Below are 22761 nucleotides of genomic sequence, written 5' to 3' on the forward strand. Positions count from 1 at the left end.
CCTATAACCAAGTCTTTGATATTTTTGCCTAGGGAAGTCATCAAGGGTCCACCCAGGGCAATCACATGCATTATCTTTGTTCTGGGAAACCTCTGGAACTTCACCCAGTGTCTTGTCCTTACCAGACAAGAACATCACCTACCTTCCAGGTTTCATTATACACAAATCCCATAAACTACATTGTTTTAGGGACTACAGTGCCTGACTTCAGGATACAGTCTGGCTATTTAAGGCAAATGTCAGAGCCCCTCTGTGTGTTTCCTGGTACTAATATACACATCCCTACATGTTTATAGGCTTCAACTCTTCCAGAAACATTGGCCATTTCTCCGTGGTCTTCTGGATGTTGTGAATGTAGCTGTACTTTTCTTTTCCCCCTTATACTCCCCTATCACACCATCTCAACGTCTTTTTTATTGTGTGAATGCTTAGCTTAATTTGTGTGCTAGTTCCACTTTATTTCCCAATAAAGATCATTTCTATTTTATTTAAAATTGATTTCCATGTGTTTCTAACAGGATACACAAGTAGAGGTCTTGTTGTTACCCATCTCTCACTAAAGTCTTCAAATAAGTCACTACTTCCTTCATCTAAATTCAGGAGACATCTAATTTGGAAAGCAAGAAGGTCCAGGCATCTTGGAGATCATTGTGGTTTTGCCCTCCATGGGGTCAATCACTGTGGTGTGCTCATGCTCTTATGAGGAATCATCAAGCTCTAGTCTCTTTTACCACCTCACCAGAAAGCCAAGGGAGAAGCCTCTGATTTCTTCTGGGAGGCTGTTCCATGCATATGGTGCAGTCAGCAGAAAAGTGCAAGCCCAGGGCATTGCAGATTGTATCCTATGCAAGGGAGGATGGGAAGTGCAAAGCTGCTGCATGGGAACTTGCAAGAAGCAGACCTTCAAATAGGCATGCCCCAAATCACGAGGGGCTTAAAAGCACCTTGAATTGGATCTGGAAATGAACAGGCAGCCAGTGAAAGGACTTCAGAATGGGAGTAATGTCATTCTGATGGCTAGCCCTTCATAACAAACAGGCTGCTGTATTTTATACTAGCTGAAGTTTCCAGAATGTCTTCAAGGATACCCCTATATAGGTCACATTACAGTAACCCAGCTTCAAGATTGATGAAGCGTGGATCAGTGTATTCAGATCGTGGGTATACAAGTTCATATTTTATATTTGTGGGAGGGGGGATATAGTAGATTATTTGAGTTGCCCATTTTAGAAAGGAGTGATGTTTAAGTAGAGCACCTGCAATGGAATATTAACCATTCTTAATCATGACAAAAAGCTGACTTTGTAATAATCCATGCAGACAACAACATTGCCAAAGATGTTGGCTTTATTTGACTTGCAGCTGTGTTTATTTGGCAGAACTGTTTAATAACATGTGCTGTTATTTTATGAACAACTGAATGTTTACCTGTGTTTTGTTACCGTGGAGAAACCTGTAATTTTGTTGTGACCTATGATCTAAACATATTTACAGTGTGTTGCATTATGCATACCTCACTTTCCCAAACCATGAATGTTACTGGGGAATTGGGTTGCTTGCCTATGAAGAAGAGAGCATTGGAAACATATGGCATTTTTGAAATATTTGCTTTATTGACAAATAAGCAGAGCATAGATGCAGGCCACAGCCATTCCCACAAGACAGCCGATCACTACTCCCAAGAGATCTAGAGAAACTGAAAATATAAACCCCAGATGCCTCAGCCAACCTTTAACAGTCTCTGGTTTACAACCTCAGTGGGTTCTTTTTCACAGGTACACACCTGCCCCCTCCCTTCAGCTAGAAAGGCTCATCTCTTCAAAGACCTAAAGGCCTTTCGCCAGAGCCATTTCCTAACATTCATCATCCACTGAGGACCAATTTACAATTGTTAAAACAATTACCATTCCTTTAACTTTGCAAGATGGAAATCTACGGTAAGCAGAAACCAAGTTTGTAAAACTAGGTGGGCTCAGTTTCTCTCACACAGTTGGTTCCCCAACCGGATAAAAACTCTTTTTGCACAAGAGAACTTGTTTGGATTTACTATCATAAAAATGATGCACTATGGACACTCTAAATTGCTAAGCATTAATGCTTAACATGCATGGGTTTAAATAAGAGTAGTTCATTCACATCTCTTATTCTCACAACTTTTGAGTCTTGCAACAAATTTTAGCCACTACTTGTTAAAATGATTCTTCTTGCCTGTATTTATGCCACAGCACAACATAAAATGACATGAACAACTCACTTCAATATACCTTTACTCCAGCCATGCCATTTCTTTCCTTCAGTTTGTCTGCCCAATGCCACTTCAAAGGGTGTTGTTTCAGCCCAGGCTCACAACTCTTTTCTCTGAACTGGGGGATAAGCCATCAAGCCCCAAGCATAGAATACTTTAGTGGCTGTGGCCAAAGGAGAACAATAGGTTCACAATCTCACACCTTGCTAGAATGTCACTCCTGTGTGATAGAACCATGGACAGCAAAATGGCTAAGTAGGAAGTTCTGACTAGACAACCAGAGCGAGCCTTTTATTGGCAAAACAATCATCAAGCAGCAGATAACCTCAAATATGTTGGTGGCAACAATTATTACCCAGTATGTTTTTGGTATCCTCCAGGAGTAAGAAAAAGGGGTACGTCACTAAGGGCATCTTGGAACAGCACAGGATTTTCTGATTTCCTGGGACCTGCAAGACTGTTCCTAAGTCTTAAGGCTTAGAGAAAAGATCACCTGCATATTTAAGCATTTTAGGTAACATGGGAATATGCAGACACTGAGACTTCTATTCAGTTCTCCCTTTGCTTTCTGTCTAACTTACCTATTGTAGAAACAAATCAATAATTTTGCTGAGCCTACACAAAGGAAATAAAGAAAATGAGGAGAAAAGTGCACTGGGAAAGGAACATAAGACCTTTATACTGTCACTCTATGAAAAATATTTAAGAAAGCAACAGTGAAGAATTTCATGGTTGAAACCTGGCAACCTTATTTACAGATGTTTAATGTAATATCAGATTTCTTATTAGTTCAACATTAGCTTCAAAGCATTTAGAATAGCTAATATTAATCAGAAGAGATTTTTTTAATTACAAAATGTATATCATGCCTTGATGCCCTCACAAGATCCACCAAGGCTCCTAGCAAATTAAAACATACAAAATAAAACCACATATTAAAACCATTACCCCAAAACACATATCATTAAAACAATTCAAAATAGAGCTACAATATATTAAAAAGACATTAAAAATAGCCATTAAAATATGTTGCTGATAATGCTCAGCTTCAATAAGACCTTTTTCACACAGGTAAGCATGAGCCCCGAAGTTTCCCAAAACATATTTAAACTGAATCTTCAAATCAAGCAGTTATGCCCAGCCTGACCAAGCAAAGGACCGTGTTAAGGATGGTTCAGATACCAATGGCAGTTTTGTTTACTTGATTTCTGAGCCAGGCACATGTCCCAAATATTTATTAACTGTGGATAAACATAGTATGATTGACTGTAAAATATTCTGGTTCCCCTGAGAAGTGCAGTTTGACCACCTACACATCTGGAGAACCACAGGTTGACTACCCCTGCTCTAGGGCACATGATTCCTCTAAATACTGGTCAGGCCTATTTGTATCTCTGGGTCTTATACCACCCCAGAGGGTTATGTTTAATCAGTAAGAAGATACAGATGCACTCGTAACTGAAACAAATTAATAATAAAATATGGCAACAGGTAAAAATGATAAATACAAATAACAAATGATTACATACAGCTAAAACTTATCTCTTCTCCTACAGCATCAGTCCCTGCTAATTACTACCAGTCCACTTGGTTATAAGCTAATATAATCTACAGCTAGTTCCAGAAGCTCTGCAGTCTTCAAGCAGCAGCTGGACAGATATTTATCCTGGATGCTTAGGCTGATCCTGCACTGAGCAGGAGGTTGGACTAGATGGCCTGTATGGCCTCTCCCAACTCTATGATTCTATGTACTAGTTCTACAACTTCACTATGAACTTTTCTGAAGAGACTTGTGATCTTCAGTCATACACTACTTGCCAATATGGGTAATGGTCTGGTATGTCTTCAAGGGATACTCTTTTGCTCTTCCTACTGACAAAGTAACAGAACACCATTTCAAACTCACTAGCTTAAAGGCCACTGTGTTTATAGTTGAACTATAGATGTTTTACCTTGTTTGGGTGAAGTTCTAATTTGTCTCTAAAAAGAAGCCACTGGAGTCCCCATATGGGGTGGGCTACAATACTGTGGAAAGATGGGACTGTTTAACTCCACCCCCACCACAATGACATTTACCAGTTTTCCTGGTAAGAAAAAAAAGACAGGCAGCTATATTGTGCATGCATTTGGCTCTGTAATGGTGCTTAATGCAACTGCAGGGGAGCATGGCATTTTTGATCAAGATAATGGTCCAGCCAAATAATAATACATCTAGATATCCTCACAACAACCATGTCAGGTTGATTAGGCTGAGACAGAGTGAGTGGTGAAGGTCACGCAGTGAAATTTCATAGCAGAGTAAGGATCTGAACCCGAATCTTTCAGCTCTTTGTCAGACACTCTGACTACTATACCACACAGGTTCATTATGTACATATAATGTTACTCCAAATGCTGTAGACCCAACTTCTTTGGTTATGCTCATCTGTAAAATCAGAATATACATCAGCAAGACATGATTCAAATAACAATTCCTAGGTTTTATACTTAGTCCTCTTGAGTGGAACTTCACAATGAAGAAGCTAAAGCACAAAAGAAGATTAAACTGTAATAAATAAATAGGAAAGGGGTCTCAATTTGATATTGAACTATGCATGCTAATTAGATAGATAACACTGTGCATCATAGTCCTTGTCATTTTTTTTAAAAATCTGACCCCATCTCTTCTCGCATTTACCATCACTGCACAGCATTCTGTTCAATTTACAATCCCTATAGCAACTGCAGCAGCTGTTTACATGGCAACGCAACAGGAAAATATTTAATGTATTTTTAAACTTCACTTTAATGGAATTTAGCAGCTGGAAACACGAAAAAAAAGCCAAAAGACTTCAGCAGCTAATTTCATTGTCAGTCACTAGCCCACTCTTAAGGGACCATGGACCAAAAACTGAGAGCTAACGTTATCTTTAGAAGGTAGAACTTGACGTCTGTTGCTCAACAAGCTACAACAGAGGGAAATATGTTGGGATGTCTTAATCCAATTTGTCGACACTCTGTGATATAGATATCATGCAGATATCTATGACACATCTGTGATCCAGCATTCATAACCAGACTTGATTCCCCGCCAACATTCACACCACTGTAGTAAACTATTAACTTATTCCCCTAGTCTAGTAGTACTCTGTCCATGGCTCAAGACAGCTCTTCTGAAATTACCATTAACCTGAAGAGCCACATTCACTTCTACCCCCAGCATTAGACCTGCACATCAGGGAGGCTCACACCTTACCCCTGTTCCTCCAATAGTAGTAGAAACCACTTGTTATCCACAAACCACATTATCCACAAGACCAGTTTTCACAGTGGAAGGTAGTGTGTATGTGTGTGTGTGTGTGTGTACTGCAGAGCTCGGTACTAGGTCCTGTGCTTTCTGACTTGTTAATTAACTATTTGGAGTCAGGAATAAGCAGTGAAGTGGCTAAGTTTGCAGATGATTCCAAGTTGTTTAGGGCGGTGAAAGCCAGGAAAGCCTGTCCTAGGCAGTCCTCAAGGGCAGCCCCATGTAGCACACACTGCAGTAATCTAATCTAGATACTGGTATTATAAGTGCCACTGGAGTCCAACCTTGCTCTTCTGGGTGGGGTGGGGTGGGGTGGGAATGTCAGCTTTGGAGCGTAACCTAATTCCTACCAGGAGCTAGCAATGTTATCAAGCACATTGATGTACACAGTCTTCAGTGCTGCTGCTGAAGTGAGTTGTGACTTGCATGCTGAAATACATTTGCTGATTCTTCAAGGTGCCACAGGGATCCTCGTTTCATTTTTGTATTCAAGAAAGCATTAAGAAACTGCCCTCATTTGTACTTAGATGGGAAACTACCAAGAGAGTCTAGGACAGCCTACCTCAACTTTTAACCGTTGAGAAACCTCCAATACATTCCACAGGCTTTGAGAAACCCCAGAAGTGATATAATCATGCAGAATATGTGTAGCACACCCACCCAGGGCCCCTCCCCTGCCCAACCCCTCCAGAACCATCACTGGCCATTTTGCGAGGCAGGTTGACATGTCATACCACCTGATATTTAACAAAGTTTTAAAATATATTAAAATTATTTAACTCACACCCAGCTTGGTGTAGTGGTTAAGAGTGTGGACTTCAAATCTGGTGAGCTGGGTTTGATTCCCTACTCCTCCATATGCAGCCAGCTGGGTGACCTTGGGCTCACCACAGCACTGATAAAACTGTTCTGACTGAGCAGTGATATCTGGGCTCTCTCAGCCTCACCCACCTCACAGGGTGTCTGTTGTGGGGAGAGGAAAGGGAAGGCAAATGTAAGCCCCTTCTTCTGGTAGAGAAAAGCAGCATCTAAGAACCAACTCTTCTTCTACTCTGCTCCATTTTTAAACCCTGGTCTAGGGGTTACCACACAGAGGCAAGCAATGTCAAACCACTTAACTCCTCTTGCCTTGAAAATGGTGGGGAGGGGGCGGTTTCCATAATTCGCCTGCGACTTTATGCCCCTTTCCACCACCATTAAGAAACTGACCATTTAGAAATTCCACAGACATTAACCAGTAGAGGGCCGGGGGTAGAAAGTAATGAATCACCTGTAAACCCAATCAGCCTAGCATCCTCCCTGCCGTTTATATTGAAGGCTACCTTGAGTTCCTATTAGGTAGACAGACTACTAATAAACCCTTTCTTAAAGTCCTCGTAGCCGGGCGAAAGAGAGCGGAGTCTTGGTAGGTTGTCCGGGTGAATGGGCGCGCGCCAGAACGGATCTGCACACATGCACCCCTTCACTTTCGTGGCCCAGCCGATTTCCAAAGCCAGGGGACCAATCGGGTGCCTCGGGTGTCCCGCCCCCGCCCGAACGTGTCCACGCACATACCCTCCTATCCCTCGCTTCCTGTTCTCCCTGGCCAAGTACGCATGCGTACTGGGAACACGCATGCGCAAAAGCATCATAATAGCACATTGTTTAAAAACATTCAACGGAAGGTTAGGTGGGCGTGGTGAAACCAGGTAGGGGCACCTTTTCTGTGGGGGGCGAGACCCGTGTCTCAGAAACGGCGTTGGCCGCCAGTAGTTTTCGGTTTGCCTAGTCTGCTCTAGTTTTGAAAGGTGAGTGCAATTGTCGGTCCTCCTGAATTCTCCCGCCCACTCACTCACCTGTCTCGCTACACCTGTTCTCAGGCAGGGGAGACACCCAGAACAGCCCTTTGGTTGTGGGTAGAAGAGTTGCTGTTGTTTCTCAAGGGAGGAGCTCTTGCGTAAGTGTGTGTTGCAGCGCTCTGCCTTGAGGACTCGGTAACGCCTCTTCCCTTGCTAAAGTTGTGAAAGATGGCCACAGCCCAGGGGGTGTTTGGGTGATGCTTGTAGAGAGGTAATATTTGTTTGGGGGAGGAGCTGTTTGCCCTTATTCTGCCTTCAGTAGCTCTGTGACAGACAAAGTTCGACGGATGAAGCCTTTGATTTGCAATGAGTGAGGAGGCATTACTGTTTATCAAGTATCTTAAAGACACCTCTTTCAAAAAGGTGGCAACCTTGGGTTAGTAGGTTTTGAAAACGTGGAGTTGTTAGCTCCACCCGTTGAATTTCTTATGTGCTCAGTTACACAGTAACGAGTACAAGTTAGCCTTCCTTTTCATGGGCGTGTCCTGTTTGGTGTATTGATAAGTTATACATCTGGTGTGTAAAATGTCCTGAGAAAAGACTGGCTTGGGCATGTCAGCACCTGTTTCCCAAGGCCCTCCTTTTAATATTTAATAGTTTCATCTAATCTCACATATTAGAGACTAGAATCTTCTTAAAACTCTCAATTTTCTTGTCTTGTTTTTTTAACTATTCAAAGCATTTACTAAAGAAAGCATACTGTAAGCATACTGTAAGGGAAGTCAGTGTTGTTCCCATATTGTTGATAAAAAGCTAAGATAATAGGGGCTTGTCGAGACCACCTAGTGTGCTTGTGGGTGAGGTAAGATTTAAATCTCGGTTTTCTTGGCTCATGGTCTTAATCTCTATGCTGCAGCAAATACACTATGATTGCCAGTGCTGGTTAGTTCAAATGTAGTATTCTTTTTGATTCTACAACACAAATCATAGCTACAAAATGTACTGGGGTGGGGAGAAGGGGGGGAGGAAGGCCAGTCTAACAATCATAATATCATTATTTGGTACTGGTTAACTGAATCAAAAGGCTGATGAGAAAGACATGTTACAGCTATTATCCTAAAGGTCACATTAGGTGTCAGCAGGTGTGTATCATGGAAAGGAATGTTAAACTTGTACCACTACCAAATGGGTCCTGTTATATGTGCTACTAGCAAACAAAGCAGAACCTAATCTGATAACCTCAGTATCTGGGTAGGCTGTGGCCTACATGCCCCTGTTAATCCAAAATCTGATTGACTGGACAGAGCTAGTAAAGAAAGAAATTATCGGAATGAACAAAAAGTTCATTCCAAATCTTAGTCTGTATAGGATTGTTTAGTGTGTTTGCTAAATTTTCTTAACAAGTTTTGTTATCTTGTCACCTTATGGGGTTGCAGAGGGACAGAATAAACTTTATTTGATCTCAGTCCAAATATTGACCATAATGTTAACATGATGTTTCTGTAACCTTGTCTAATACAGTCTGCTTGCATAATTTAACATCTAGGTCTTTATTACATTCTTGGAGTATCCATCTTCTAATTATGTTCTTAGATGAAATCTTTTTGAATAGCAATCTTGTTTTGCAGGAAACTGGAAAACGGTTGGATCTGAACTAGGATTGCTTTGTTGAAGAAAAATGCCAGCTGTGAATGTTTTGCAGCCTGTACTTAAAATGAAGGTGGATGAACTCTTTTTATGCTGGTTGAGTGAAACAGCCACGCAGGTGATGCTCAAGGACTATTTAAGAAGTATAACCAATGAGGAGAAGATAGAAATTGGTTCTGGTGATACTGGATGCAATAAACGATTTTTTTCTGAGATAAACTCTGTCTCCAAGCAGAGCATGTTAGGCAATTTGTTGTCTCCTTTAATTCCTACAAATCCGCCAGTTCTTTCTCCTGTACTGCCATTGGGAACACCAACAAGTCCAAGAAGGTTTTCTAATAGCCGAGGAATATGTAGGTCTTCAAGTAGCAGAATGGTAAGTATTATATGATCAATTAAAGTAAGACATGAATTTTTGCTTTGTAATATTTATCTTTTTAAAAAGTTTTTAAAAGATCCAAAGGGATCCCAAACTTTTTGAGCCTGAAGACACTTTTAGAATTTTTAGTGGGGGTGTTGCCACAGGAGGGAGGAGTGAACATAATACCTCTCTCCTTGCTTTGTAGTGGAATCACAGAAGAAGAGTAGGTTTTTATACCCTGCTTTTCACTACCTGAAGGAGCCTCAAAGTAGCGTACAACCACCTTCCCTTCCTCTCCCCACAACAAACACCGTGTAAAATAGGTGGAGCTGAGAGAGCTCTGAGAGAACTATGACTGGCTGAAGGTCACCCAGCTGGTTGTATGTGGAGGAGTAGGGAATCAAATTCATTTCTCCAGATTAAGAGTTCACCACTCTTAAACACTACACTATGCTGATATAGGAAGAAATGAAGGTCCCAGGGGGTGGGAGAGATGGAGACATTGTAAAATAAAAAGGAAGCCTGAAGGAATAATGGAACAAGAAGCATGGGCACCTACCAGTCCTCTAGTAGCTGTGCCTGCTATTGCTCTTCCTTTTTAATGAGGGCAACTAGTAAAGTGTCGTACCTTACTATGGCCTGTCCCACTTTCTGAAAAGCCCATCAGGCAGCATGATACCCAGGAATGCCATGTTTGGGAAACCCTGGTGTACTCAATTAACAGTTTAATATTAATGAATTGAACATGACTTTATCTTTGTTAGACACTTAACTTAAAATACTCATAAGGCTATCCCTAGGTGGCATAGTTTGAAAAAATCTACTCTTGCTTCAGAACCTTAATTCAAAATTTAATTTTAAACCTTAATTTTAAAATTAAAGGTGATGGGAATTAAGCTCATAAATTTCCAGACAGTTGCTTTGCCAACTACTACTACTACTACCACTAATAATAATAATAAATATTTAATTTCTGTGCCACCCCCTTCCCAAAAATGATTAAAATGTGGAATTCACTGCTGAAGGATATAGTTCTAGCCATGGGAATAAACAGTTTTTAAAATTAGAGAGATTAATGGAGGATAAGTCTGTTAATGACTTCTAGCCATGGTGGCTGAGGGGAACCTCCACATTGGGAGGCACTAATCCTCTGAATTCCCAACCCAGGAGATAACATCACCACCCTGAGCCTGCATGGGGAGGGAGGCATGTAAATAAATATATAAAAAAATCATAATAATCAGGATAAGGCCTTGGCCACTATGCCCTGTTGTTAGCCATCTAGAGAAGTTGGTTTGCCACAAGATGCTGGACTAAATGCACCATTGGCCTAATATGACAGGGCTCTTATGTTCTTAAAGCAGGTAATGGGTCTGAAAAGTAACCAGTGAGGAATTGATGATATAAGATTTTGGTGTTCTTGTTATCTGGGCTACAGTAGGTCCACTTCTTTCAGCACTCATTGTGTTAAGTGCATCCTTGAATGGAACACGCAACATGCAAATGCTGGTACAATTAGCAGTGACTAATTGTTCAGTCATACAACATGCAGTGCAGGGATTTCAGTGCCAGTATGTAATATGCATATTCTTAAAACATATTAATTGGATATTGTCCATTACTTTTAGTGATTATTTTGGGCACTTTCCAAGGGATTACTGAACCACTAATACAAGATTTGGCATGTAACATGATTACATTGTGTATGGCAACCATTCTCAACTTTTTTATTGTTGAGAAACCCCAGAAATGGTGCAGGCGTAGGGAAGCTCAGGGCCACTCCCCTTCCTATCCCCTCCAGGCCCATCATTGGCCATTTTGGGACAGGGGTCGACATGACTGTATATGGTCATACCACCTGATAATGGTACAAATTTAAAAAATATATAAAAAATTAACTCCCACCCATTTAGGAAACCTTTTCAGAGCCGTCAAGAAACTGGTTGAGAAAGCCTAGTGTATGGTTTAGTTACTTTCAGTAGTCTTCTGCCTCACAGTTGGACTCACAGAGGCTCAGAGCGGCTTACAGTTGCCTTCCCTTTCCTCTCCCCACAACAGACACCTTGTGAGGTGGGTGAGGCTGAGAGAGCCCTGATATATTACTGCCTGGTCAGAACAGCTTTATCAGTGCTGTGGCAAGCCCAAGGTCACCCAGCTGGCTGCATGTGGGGAAGTGCAGAATCGAACCCCGCATGCCAGATTAGAAGTCCACACTCCTAACCACTACACCAAACTGTCTCTCAAGGCACAAGGGCAGTATAAGAAGACCCCTGCTGGATCAGTCTGTGGTTTATTTAGCTAAGCATTCTGGTCCACAGTGGCCGATTTATCAATCTGGACAGGACATGGAGGCAAGACCTTCCGCTGATGCTGATTCCTAGCAGTGTTATTGAGAGGGTTACTGCATATGGAGATTTTGTTTAGTAGCACGTGGTTAATAGCTATTGATAGACCTGGTGGTGGGAAGTTCCATGTTGCAGCTAACATATGACCTCATAGGATTTTCAAGGCAAGAGACCCTGTGGACTTCCTTAGTGGCACTGCTGGGCCATCCAGGTCAGAGCATTGATGAAGCTTCCATGAATCAGTCTAAATGCCTTTTAAAGCTGTCTATTCTTGTGGCAATCACTACATCCACTGGCAGTGAATTTCACAGCTTGATTAGTCACTGAATCTTTTGTCTATCCTTAAACTATTTCTTGTCAACTTCATTGGGTGCTCCTGTGTTTTAATATTATGGGAGATGCAGATGAGCTATCTCTATTCTCCATCTCATAAGTCCTGTATATACTTACATATAAGCCCACCCGCGTATAAGTCAAGGCACCTAATTTTACCACAACAAACTTATTGACTTGCATATAAGCCAAGGGTGGGAGATGCTCCATCATCACAGACTCTCCCATCCAGCCTCCCCCCTCAACAAATACAGAAAAGTCAAGAGGATGAATAGCTGCTGGTTTTGGTACCACGCTTTTCACTAACCAAGGGAGTCTCAAAGTGGCTTACACTTGCTTTCCCTTCCTCTCTTGATAACAGACACCCTGAGAGAGCACTAATAGAACTACTCTGTGAGGACAGCTCTGGCAGGAGAACCAAACAATGCCCCTCCCAGGCCAGCAAACCCAAACAGAACAACAGTACCTGAAGTTGGCAACCTAGTACAACAGCTACCAAACTGGGAGAATTAACAGCTCTAACTACAACTGCAGTGCTCCCCCCCAGAACAAAACACTGAAATAAAGAACTGTAAAACTGAACACTGAAAGAAAGAAAGAACTGTAAAAATCAACTTTTAAAAGAAACATCATTAAACACGATGTTAGTTTAATTTTCCCCCCAGAGTTCCTCCCATTCTTCTAATGTTATTTTTGACCAAAATTCTACATCCATTTAATCATGCAGTTTTTTACTTCACCTTCAGTTTCTAATTTTAATAAATGTTTATTTATTTATCATACTTCTATACCGCCCTCCCCGGAGGCTCAGGGCGGTTATAAATTTGGCCTAACAAATTAGGTTTATGCATTTTTACCAGCATTTCAAATTCAGTACAGTTACTAGGTTGACCTTCTGGGGGCCCTACATCTGATTTTAATCTTGAAATTAACCATCTGTGTATGAGCCAATCTAGATTTTTGTATTGTTGTTGCATCTGAGATAAATCCTTTATTTGTCTTTGGGATGATAATCTAAATATCTCAGTGCTTCTAATTTCTGTTGTTGGCTCTGTTCTGCGTATGCTTTGGTGATTTCAACAAAGAAATTTTGGGGCTTATTCTTTATATTTCTTCCAGGTTTTCATGATAGTTGCTCTTATTGAGTTTCTTTCTTGGATTTCATATGGTCACAAGGCCAAAGCAAGTTGTACAAACCCTGCTTGAAGTTGATCTTATCCAGCGTAAAATCTCTTTTTAACAGATTGTTAATCCATTCAGCAATCTCTGTTAACACTGCCAAATGATGATATAGTTTTAAATTGGGTACTCCTAATTTAGAAGTACCCTAAATTACTCCTTGATTTGTCCCTTTGATTTGTCCCCATGATTTGTCATCTTGTAGTATCCTAAAGGCAACTCTAGGTTTCTTGTGATTCCATATTAATTTGTTTTTCTTTTTGCCAATTTTGAAGTGTTTTATCCTTAATGTCCACGAGGAGAGACTGGAATAGAAAATTCATTTTGGGTATCACCATCTCACCAATTCTTCCTTCATTTGGCCCCATGTCTTCATATAATTATTCTGAACTGTTTTCTTAAGATCATTATCTACGATATTTGATTTTTTTCTGGGTTGACATTGCAGCCCATCACTTCCCACATTTCTATTTTTTATTATTTGTGAATGGGAAAATCATCGTTTTAGTCCTGTTAACTCTGTAGCCAGAGACTCGACCAAAATCCCCTAAAACAGTGGTCCCCAACCTTTTTATCACCGGGGACCATTCAACGCCGGGGACCACTCAACGCCTTTTACTGAGGCCCAGTGGGGGAGGGTAGTTTACTCCTCTACTCTCAACCACTGCCGTAACGCTCTTTGATTGCTATGGTAATGTTCAAAATAGGATACAGACATGCCACAACAATGAACATAAGGAACATTTTATTTTCATGGAAATTTTAACTCATGACAATGACAAATCAATGAGAACCCTGAGCTTGTTTCTCTGCAACGAGATAGTCCCATCTGGGAGTGATGGGAGACAATGACACCCGAAGTGTGTTGTAAAGGGCTGGGGGGGGGGGGGAGAAGGCGTCCTTCAGGGCCTACCTCCAATTAGTTGAAGGACCACATGTGGTTCGCAGCCCACAGGTTGGGGATTGCTACCCTAAATGATTCATCACTCTTGGTATGGATTCTTTGGGATTGTCCAATGTTAATAAAACATCATCCACATATTGAATTCTTGCTTTCCAGCTTTGATTCCCGGTACTTTATCATCTGCTCTTATTTTATTAGCTAGTGCTTCCAATACAATATATGTTGAATAAAAGTGGAGATAGTGGGCACCCTTGCCTTGTCCCATATTCCATCTGCAGGACTGCCTATCTCCTTCTACCCCCCGCAGGACATTGCACTCTTGAGGGTGCAAATCTGTTGGTGATTCCTGGCCCATGGAAGGTTCGCCTGGCCTCAGGGCTTGTAAGATGGAGTTCTGCAGAGCTTGTAAGTCGGAGCTCTTCCACCAGGTATTTGGTTAAGGCCAGAGCAAGGAAGATCTGGGGCCCTACTACAATCAGCCTATCCATCTGGTGACCCTAGTCCCCCCCCCCACACACACACACACCCCGGAGCATTGTAAGGAGGCTGTTGAGTAGGGGAGGATTTGTTGCCACCTGGTATGTTTTAATGGATGGTTTTAACTCTTTTATTGGGAGCACAGATGTTACCTGCCACAAGCCACTTGTGTGAGATTGGTGGGATACAAATATGAAAATAAATAATAAATTTTGAAAGAACTAGTTAAAGTATGGCATGGTTCATATATAACATTGACTGAGAATGTGCTGCACCCTTGAGCGTGCCTTCCTATTTTAATTGCAGCTCTGCTTAAAACAGTAAGTGCACTGTGAACTTGTCATAGAAAATGGTTCATGGTTAGCTCGATATATAAAACTCTGACCCTGTTGCCTAGAACTGTGGCTGAGGTCCAGAGTTTCTGCAGCCTGCCTGGTTATTTGGTTACGCAGTTGGTGGTGAATGGACTGTGTAATTATGCAGTGGTGTTGGCACCATGTTGTGGTATTAATTGGTGCAATTATTTGTGCTGTCATTGGATTCTTATCCCTTACTCTCTTATGGCTTGATGTGGGCTTGCAACCTATATTTTCATCAATAGGTTTGGGCATAGATGCATGATGATTTCTACCAAGTCAGGTATTTTGCTTTAGTCCTGTGCATAATCGCTGGAGAACTCCTCTGTGCAGATGTACTCAGTGGGGCCTTTTTATGAATATCACAAGCTGTTCATCTTGAAAGAAACTGAATTCCTCTCTGCTCTTCTCCAGCCTAAGTGAGAGAGAGCAATATTGTTCTTCAAGATCCTTGAATTATAAAGCAGATTTAAAATAAGAGAAACTTTGTTGTCTGCTTTAAACCTATAATATTAAATCCCATTAAGAAAACATATATGCTGCAGAAATATGAATTGCATCTAGCTAATCATAGCCTAGTGGGCAGTAAAGCAGCTGTGGCAAAATTACTCTTACTTTCCAAATTTAGCTGGCAGGCCACCAGTTCTAACCAGACTTACGCTGAACACATTTTGGAGAATTTTAGATATCTGCTGGACTGTATGAAGGAATATCTTCTGCAGAATTGCTTGTGTTCCCTGAAGAGGGTCATGACCGGCACTGAAAACTTCTAAATAAAGCTTATGTTCCTGTCAATCATTTGAACAGTATTAATATAATAATTTTTATCCGCTTAGTTGTAATAGTTTCAGTAATTCAGCTAGGGGAAGCAATTCCCTTTGACTGGTATAACATTATGAACTATATATCTGACCTTCTGCGGAAGGTTCAGAAAAATGTTATTCTCTTCACATGATTTCAGTCCCATCTTACAGCGTTTTTGATTTTCTTAGTGCGTGAAGTGATTGACAGCTGTCTAGTGAGTAAAAAGGTCTGGGCATGAGAAATTGAAGGCAATCTGCATACACTGCATATTCTACTCTGTATTAATAAGGGAGGTAGGATCATGGAGATGTGAAAGAAAAACCATTAAGGATCATGGGTTTTGTTGTACTCTTGAGTTACACCCTATACAGTAAAATATTTCTGAATCTTGTATTGGACAGGGCAAATGACAGATTCTAAAGGAAATTGTATGTCAGCATAAAACAAAGTGAAGTTAAGATGGTCTCTGGCTTTGGCACTTTATGCAGTTGCAGGATTACAAAGCTTGCTTCTGCCCGAGCAGTTTATACTACAGTTCTCTGTGCATCTTGTTGCTTCATTTTCTGACAGACAACACTTAAAGGGCTATGCAAGTCTGGAACGTTTTAATCCCTCAGTAGGACACTGGGAGACTTGCACACTGAGTGGCTTGTTACAAAAGAGAAGGAAGAAAGGAAACTGCAAAACCACCATGCTTGGCATTTTCATGTTCCTCCCAGCTTGGTTTTTCTAAATTAGAAGTTTCTTTTATTGATGGTTTGGAGTACTGCTTTTATAACAGGCTTCTTTCGTTTCCTTGCTATACCATACCATTAAGACCCTGGAATGCATGGAGTGAGGGGCTGGCTCCCAAAGTGACTTTCCTGTCTGTGTTAGCAGTTCTAGCCAAGTTCCCTTTAATGTATGGAGTAGGCTAAGTTGAACTGGATCTCAGAATAACACAGAAGTAAAACGCAGCTGCTGCTTTAAGTGGCCCTGTGTGATAATAGGGCTCTGCTATTTACTGGGACTCAAGTGCCAGGACTGGTGTGTGCTCGAGCATTATATGAAATCTGAAAGCATGAGGATAAAGGAGATTTCTTTACGACAAGATCCTGATCTACGAAAGGAATTGGCATTGCTAGCTCGAGGATGTGATTTTGTTCTGCCTTCCAGATTCAAGAAAAGACTCAAAGCTTTCCAACAAGTCCAGGTTTGTTTATTCTTATGCATTTGTCTGTGTGGCTTATGGACTTTCTCTAAAGGGGAGAATTTCAGTGGAAAGTAGCCAAAGGTCTACTGTCTGCTTTCTGGACTATGAAATTTCTGGAAAGTCAAAGTGATTTTTGTTAGGCTAGTGTAAAACTGTATGAACATGCACCCGAACGCAACTGTTACTGGGAGCTTGCTTTTGTTTTTGCCTTCTTTGTTAGATATGGGATTTTAGATATGCTCTTCATTAGTGTTAGGTATATAAAAGAGAAGATGAAAAACTATATAGCTTTGCCCAAATATGGTTGTTCTTTGTGTTAGCTTTTGGATTGTGCAACTGTATAGTTGAAAACAAAGTGTTAAATAATACCATGCAAGTTACTAGCCTGGCCACACTGCATGTTTTTAACAATTGGAATAAAGTTTGTTTTAAAAGTGGTGTTATAAGTGAGTGAATATGCATGCTTCAGCTTCTTCCCTTGTTGCAAAAATTATATCCTAGAACCTAACCTTTTTGCAACCATTTTCTCACTGCGCAATGTAGTAATCAAACTCAGGAGAGATTTAATTTTCTATCATACATATGGGAAGAAATAATACATCGGCAGCTACTCTTTGCCTAGTAATCTTCTTGCTGCAGCGTTTGAAACCATTTCTAAAAATACATGGCTGGGACAAATAATGTTAACATGAAGATAGGAACTGTGACACCACAGTTGCACAGTAGCCTTGACAAGAATGTCCTTTGGGGTACAGTAGAAGATACCTATCCCTTCGTTTCTTCTGAGTTTTCATTAATGACATGGGACACAAGGGACAACTAAAACATTCAACAGAGACTGGCAGCAGACATCTGAAAACCACAGGATTATAAGGTCTTCCAAAAACATTTCCTGATCCTTATAAATTTTATTAATGTGCAAGAAGAAAGTAAAACCATTTTGGGTACTTCAGACTTTAAATGAAACAAACATTGTATTGGAGCCATGTGGTTTTCTCAGGCTACTGTTCTGTTGCAAGGAAGTTGCATTTTTTCTAGCATTCATATTCCATTTGTGACTGTGTATCAAGCACATAAACTGCTGTGGTTAGTGGATGGTGCTGTTATGAAATGGCTTGTGCTGGTCCCTATTAAGGTAAACAACTGCTGTAAATCCATAGATGTTTGAACGTCCATCGAGAAGAACACTATTATCCCTAATCTACTCTTAACATTGCTATTCTGGCACCACTGGAAGTGGAATGTATTGAGGATTTTTGGGGACTGGGGTTCCACATACTATTCAGTTGCATGTAGAGAGCAGGTCTCCTTCATTTGTGAACATGCAACAATCATGTTGCTCTTGCTCTTGCACAATCCATAGTTAGTACTTCTCACTTTTGTCTAGTCTTCCTAATAGGATATGGATGCTGTACAGTTCTGTTTTGGAAGGTGTGAAGGAGGATTGTTGACAAGGAACTGGACTACAGCAATTACAAATAGCATTAGCCTGCTGAGGTCCAGGGCTTGGTGAGCAGGAAGGCTCCTGTCTTATTCTGGATATCCTCAGTACTGCACTGTAGGGGGAGGTGTACCTAATTTTGATGACATTTATATAATACATGTAAGCTCTTATACGTTTAGTAGGCCATAATATTGAGTTAATTAATCAGACTTTCAGTCTGTTAAAGTTAGAGTATTGTTCATTCAGCCAACCTGATGATTGTGTAAGTAGCTATGGAAGGCCAGTGTGGTTAGAGTGTCAGATTAGGGTGTGGGAGACCCAGGTTTCAGTCTACACTGGTGTGGAAGCTACACTGGGCCAGTCACACATTCAGATTAACCTACTTTGCAGGATTGTTTTGAGGGTGAATTGGGGGAGATAGTTGTGAAAGTTGCTTTTGGTCCCCATTGGCAGAAACGGTAGGATATAAAAACAGTGAATATGACTCTCTGAGATAGTGGCCAGTGGCAGCAGACGGAGTGCTTTCACTTGGCTGGCCACTGTGGTGAACAAGATGCTGCAGTCTTTGGATGTGATCTGTACTGACCTCCAGGGACAAAGGTAGCGTGTATCTGAGTATTAGTTGGGGAAATATTTGTGCCGGGAGGGGGGGGTGCTATACAAATATGAAGGGAATTGGTCTTGCATTATTATTATTATTATTATTATTATTATTATTATTATTATTATTATTATTATTATTATTGGATTTCTAGCCTGCTGCTCCCCTGAGGCTTGCGGCGGGTAACAATATGTAAAAGCCCCATAAAACCCCTAATACATAAAACACCTAAAAACAATCCCCAGCCCACCCACCCCCCCTGATGGTGGCAGAACTATCCAGGAAACCAGGGGTCACTGCTGATGTAGATGTAGAGGGGGGGGTGATCTAAAAAGGGGAGGCACCGGCCTCAACCATAAACCTGGTGGATGAGCTCCATTTTGCAGGCCCTGCGGAAGGATGGCAAATCCCGCAGGGCCCGCATCTCCTCCGGGAGCTCATTCCATCAGGCAGGGGCCAGGACCGAAAAGGCCCTGGCCCTGGTCGAGGCCAGACGCGCCTCCCCGGGGGTCAGGAACACCAATAAATTAGTCCCCACCGAGCATAACGCCATGCAGGGGGCATAAGGTGCCAGGTGGTCCTTCAAGTATGTGGGTCCCAGACCGTGGAGGGCCTTAAAGGTTAAAACCAAAACATTGAACCTGATCCGGCTAGCAATCGGTAGCCAATGCAGCTGCCTCAGCACAGGCTGGACATGGGCCCTCCAAGCTGTTCCTGTAAGGACCCTAGCAGCCGCATTTTGTACCAGCTGTAATTTCCGTATCAGCCATAGGGGTAGGCCCTCATAGAGCGAGTTACAGAAATCTATTCTGGAGGTGACCGTTGCTTGTATCACGGTGGCTAGGTGGTCAGGAGGCAGGTAGGGTGCTAGTAGCCAGGCCTGGCGAAGATGGAGAAAAGCCTGGCCCGCTACCTTCTTGACCTGGGCCTCCAGTGTTAACGAGGCATCCAAGGTCACCCCCAAATTCCTTGCTTGGGGTGCAATAGTCAGCTGCGTCCCGGCCAAGGTGGGTAATCACGCTTCCTGATCTGCTCCCTTCCCCCCCCCCCAAACAACAGGACCTCCATCTTGGCAGGGTTGAGTTTCAGACAACTCTGCTCAAGCCATCCAGCTACGGCTTCCAGACATCTGGCAAATGGATCCAGGAGGGAATCAGGGTGGCCATCCATCAAGAGATACAGCTGGGTGTCATCAGCATACTGATGGCAACCCAAGCCGTAACACCTGACCAGTTGGGCCAGAGGGTGCATGAAGATGTCGAAAAGCGTGGGGGAAAGCACTGAGCCCTGTGGTACTCCACAGGGGAGCCCAAACGAGCTCGATAGCTCATCCCTCAATGCTACCCTCTGGGTCCGGTTTAGGAGGAAGAAGCGTATCCAGCATTAATGCCATGCCCCTTATCCCTGTCCCGGCGAAGCGGCATGCTAGTAGTTCATGGTCAACCACATCAAATGTGGCCGACAGATCTAAAAGAGCTAACACCGCAGAGCCGCCTCGATCCAGCTAGCAACGGAGATCATCCGTCAGGGTGACCAGCACAGTCTCCACCCCGTGGCCAGGATGGAAGTCATACTGATATGGATCGAGCGCCGAAGTTTCTTCCAGGAATGCCAGGAGCTGGTCCACTGCAGCCCTTTCAACTACCTTTCCCAGGAACGCTAAATGCGCAACCGGGCAGTAGTTGGCCGGGTCCCGCGGATCCAGCAATGTTTTTTTCAGGAGCGGGCAGATCACTGCCTCCTTAAGCCGCTCTGGAAACTCCCCCAACTGGAGGGAGTAGTTAACAATATCACAGAGCTGCTCTCCTACCCTAGGCCCCCCTTCCTTGAGGAGCAAAGAAGGGCAGGGGGCAAGTGGTCGCCCACACCCAGCCCAGCAACCTGTCTACTTTGGATATAGAGAACCATCTGAAGCCATCAAACACCACATCCACAGGTTGCCAACAGGCTTCCAGTTCATTTACTGTATTCAGCGTGGCGGGAAGGTCACGGCGGAGCGACAAGACTTTATCTGCAAAAAAGCTCGCTAATGCACCACAGCCTAAATCCAATCTGCTAGTATTTTGGCACCCATTCTCCAGGGCGGTCAAGGATCGAACTACCCTAAACACTTGGGCTGGGTGAGAGCTTGCGGACGCAATTTCCACGGCAAAGTAATCACATTTTGCCGCTTTCACTGCCATCTCATACGCCCTTATAAGCATGCGATAAGATGTTCTTGCGGCCTCACCGCACGTTTTCCACCACACTCCGTCTAGTCGTCTCAATTCCCTCTTGGAAATATTCAGCTTGAAGAGGACGAGGTTGAGAGGGGACATGATTGCTGTCTTTAAGTATTTGAAAGATTGTCACTAAGGGAATCAGGGGAAGGCTCCTGTTGGCAGCAGAGGATGAGACCCTCAGTAATGGGCTTAAACTACATGGGGAACAATATTGGCTAGATATCGGGGAATGTTTTCATAGTCAGAGTAGTTCAGCAGTGGAATCAACTGCCTAAGATGGTGGTGAGTTCTCCCTCATTGGCAGTCTTCAAGTAGCGGCTGGACAGATACTTATCCTAGATGCTTTAGACTTTCCTGCATTGAACAAGGGGTTGGACTAGATGGTCTGTGTAGCCCCTTCCAACTCTATAATTCTAGGTGTGCCCCTTCTCACTCAACTTTTCTCTGAGTCTGTTGTAAGCTGGCATGTGGTGAGAAATTCTGTTCTGGAAACCTGAATGGTGTTTACTGAAAGGCCCTTATCTGCTGATAGCAGTACTCATGTTTTTTCCCAACAGCTGGTGGTATTAACTATCACATGCCTAACTTGTAATGTGTATAGTATGTGATGTGAAGATGAAAATTCTAAATATAATCAATATTCCCTGAACCCAAAGACTTAAGATGTTTTATATTCAGTTGTGTACTATTTAGCTGCTAAAGAAACTAATACATGTTTATTATCATAAATTGTACGAGTTTTTGCTTAAGGCTATAATTAACTTGTCTTGTTACAAATTCAGTTCTGGGTTTAATAGAAGAAGCTTATGTACAGGAGTGTGTGGCAAGAAAACCTATGCACTGCAGCCTGTATAAATTATGTTCCTGCAAGCCATAGGATGAGGCTTTCAGAGATACTGAAGCTGTTATCACATAACCACTAGAAATTCTGTGGAGTGTTCTTCTCTGCACTTGAGCTTCAGAAACTTCATCTGGCACGGCCCATGTTGATGATGATCTCTTTTGCTTTGGAATATGAACCTCAGTGATGCATTACGCTTGCCTCCAATCTGCAGTGAACATCAGGGCCAGAGAGTTCAGTTCATAATGCAAACCACAGGAAAATTCCTCTGATTCTCTCTCCTACACATGTAGTGAGTGGCAGAAGCAGCTGCATCAGTAGTGATAGAAAGGGTGGTAGAAGGGCAATTTCCCCCTGTGATACTTCCTTGAACACTAGGATAGATTCAAATGAGCAGCCGTGTTGGTCTGAAGTAGCACAATAAAGTCCAGTAGCACCTTTAATACCAACAAGCACTGTTTGTCAGACTATGATCTTCTTACATGACAGGGAATATATAGCAAAAATCAATTCTGTTACATCTGTGTCACAGCCAAATACAGTAAATGATAATCCTTTGTCAAAACAGCCAGTCAATCCCCTATAACAGTGGTCCCCAACCTTTTTATCACCGGGGTCCACTCAACGCTTGACATTTTTATTGAGGTCCACTGCCCTAACACTCTCTGACTCTGGTCACTATGGTAATGTTTAAACATCCCTTCAGAATAAGATACAGACACGCCACAGCAATGAACATAAGGAAC

The 22761-nt window shown here is 42.3% G+C and overlaps 1 protein-coding gene across 3 annotated transcripts in view; it reads left to right on the forward strand.

Moving 5' to 3' along the window:
- The first annotated feature begins 7109 nt into the window (after positions 1-7109).
- The window catches only part of PPP2R3B (protein phosphatase 2 regulatory subunit B''beta), a 37778-nt gene continuing 22126 nt past the window's right edge, over positions 7110-22761 (forward strand). Inside the window, exons 1-2 of one of the 3 annotated variants that reach the window (XM_077343373.1) lie at positions 7110-7219; positions 8938-9332. In XM_077343373.1, coding sequence (XP_077199488.1) covers positions 8988-9332 — 345 coding nt within the window. In that variant the 5' untranslated portion in view covers positions 7110-7219; positions 8938-8987. Of the gene's footprint in view, positions 7319-8937; positions 9333-16042; positions 16908-22761 lie in introns of those variants that run through there. The other 2 variants (XM_077343372.1, XM_077343374.1) reach the window with 2 other exon arrangements.

The sequence above is a fragment of the Paroedura picta genome, chromosome 6, assembly GCF_049243985.1.
Source record: "Paroedura picta isolate Pp20150507F chromosome 6, Ppicta_v3.0, whole genome shotgun sequence".
NCBI lineage: Eukaryota > Metazoa > Chordata > Lepidosauria > Squamata > Gekkonidae > Paroedura > Paroedura picta.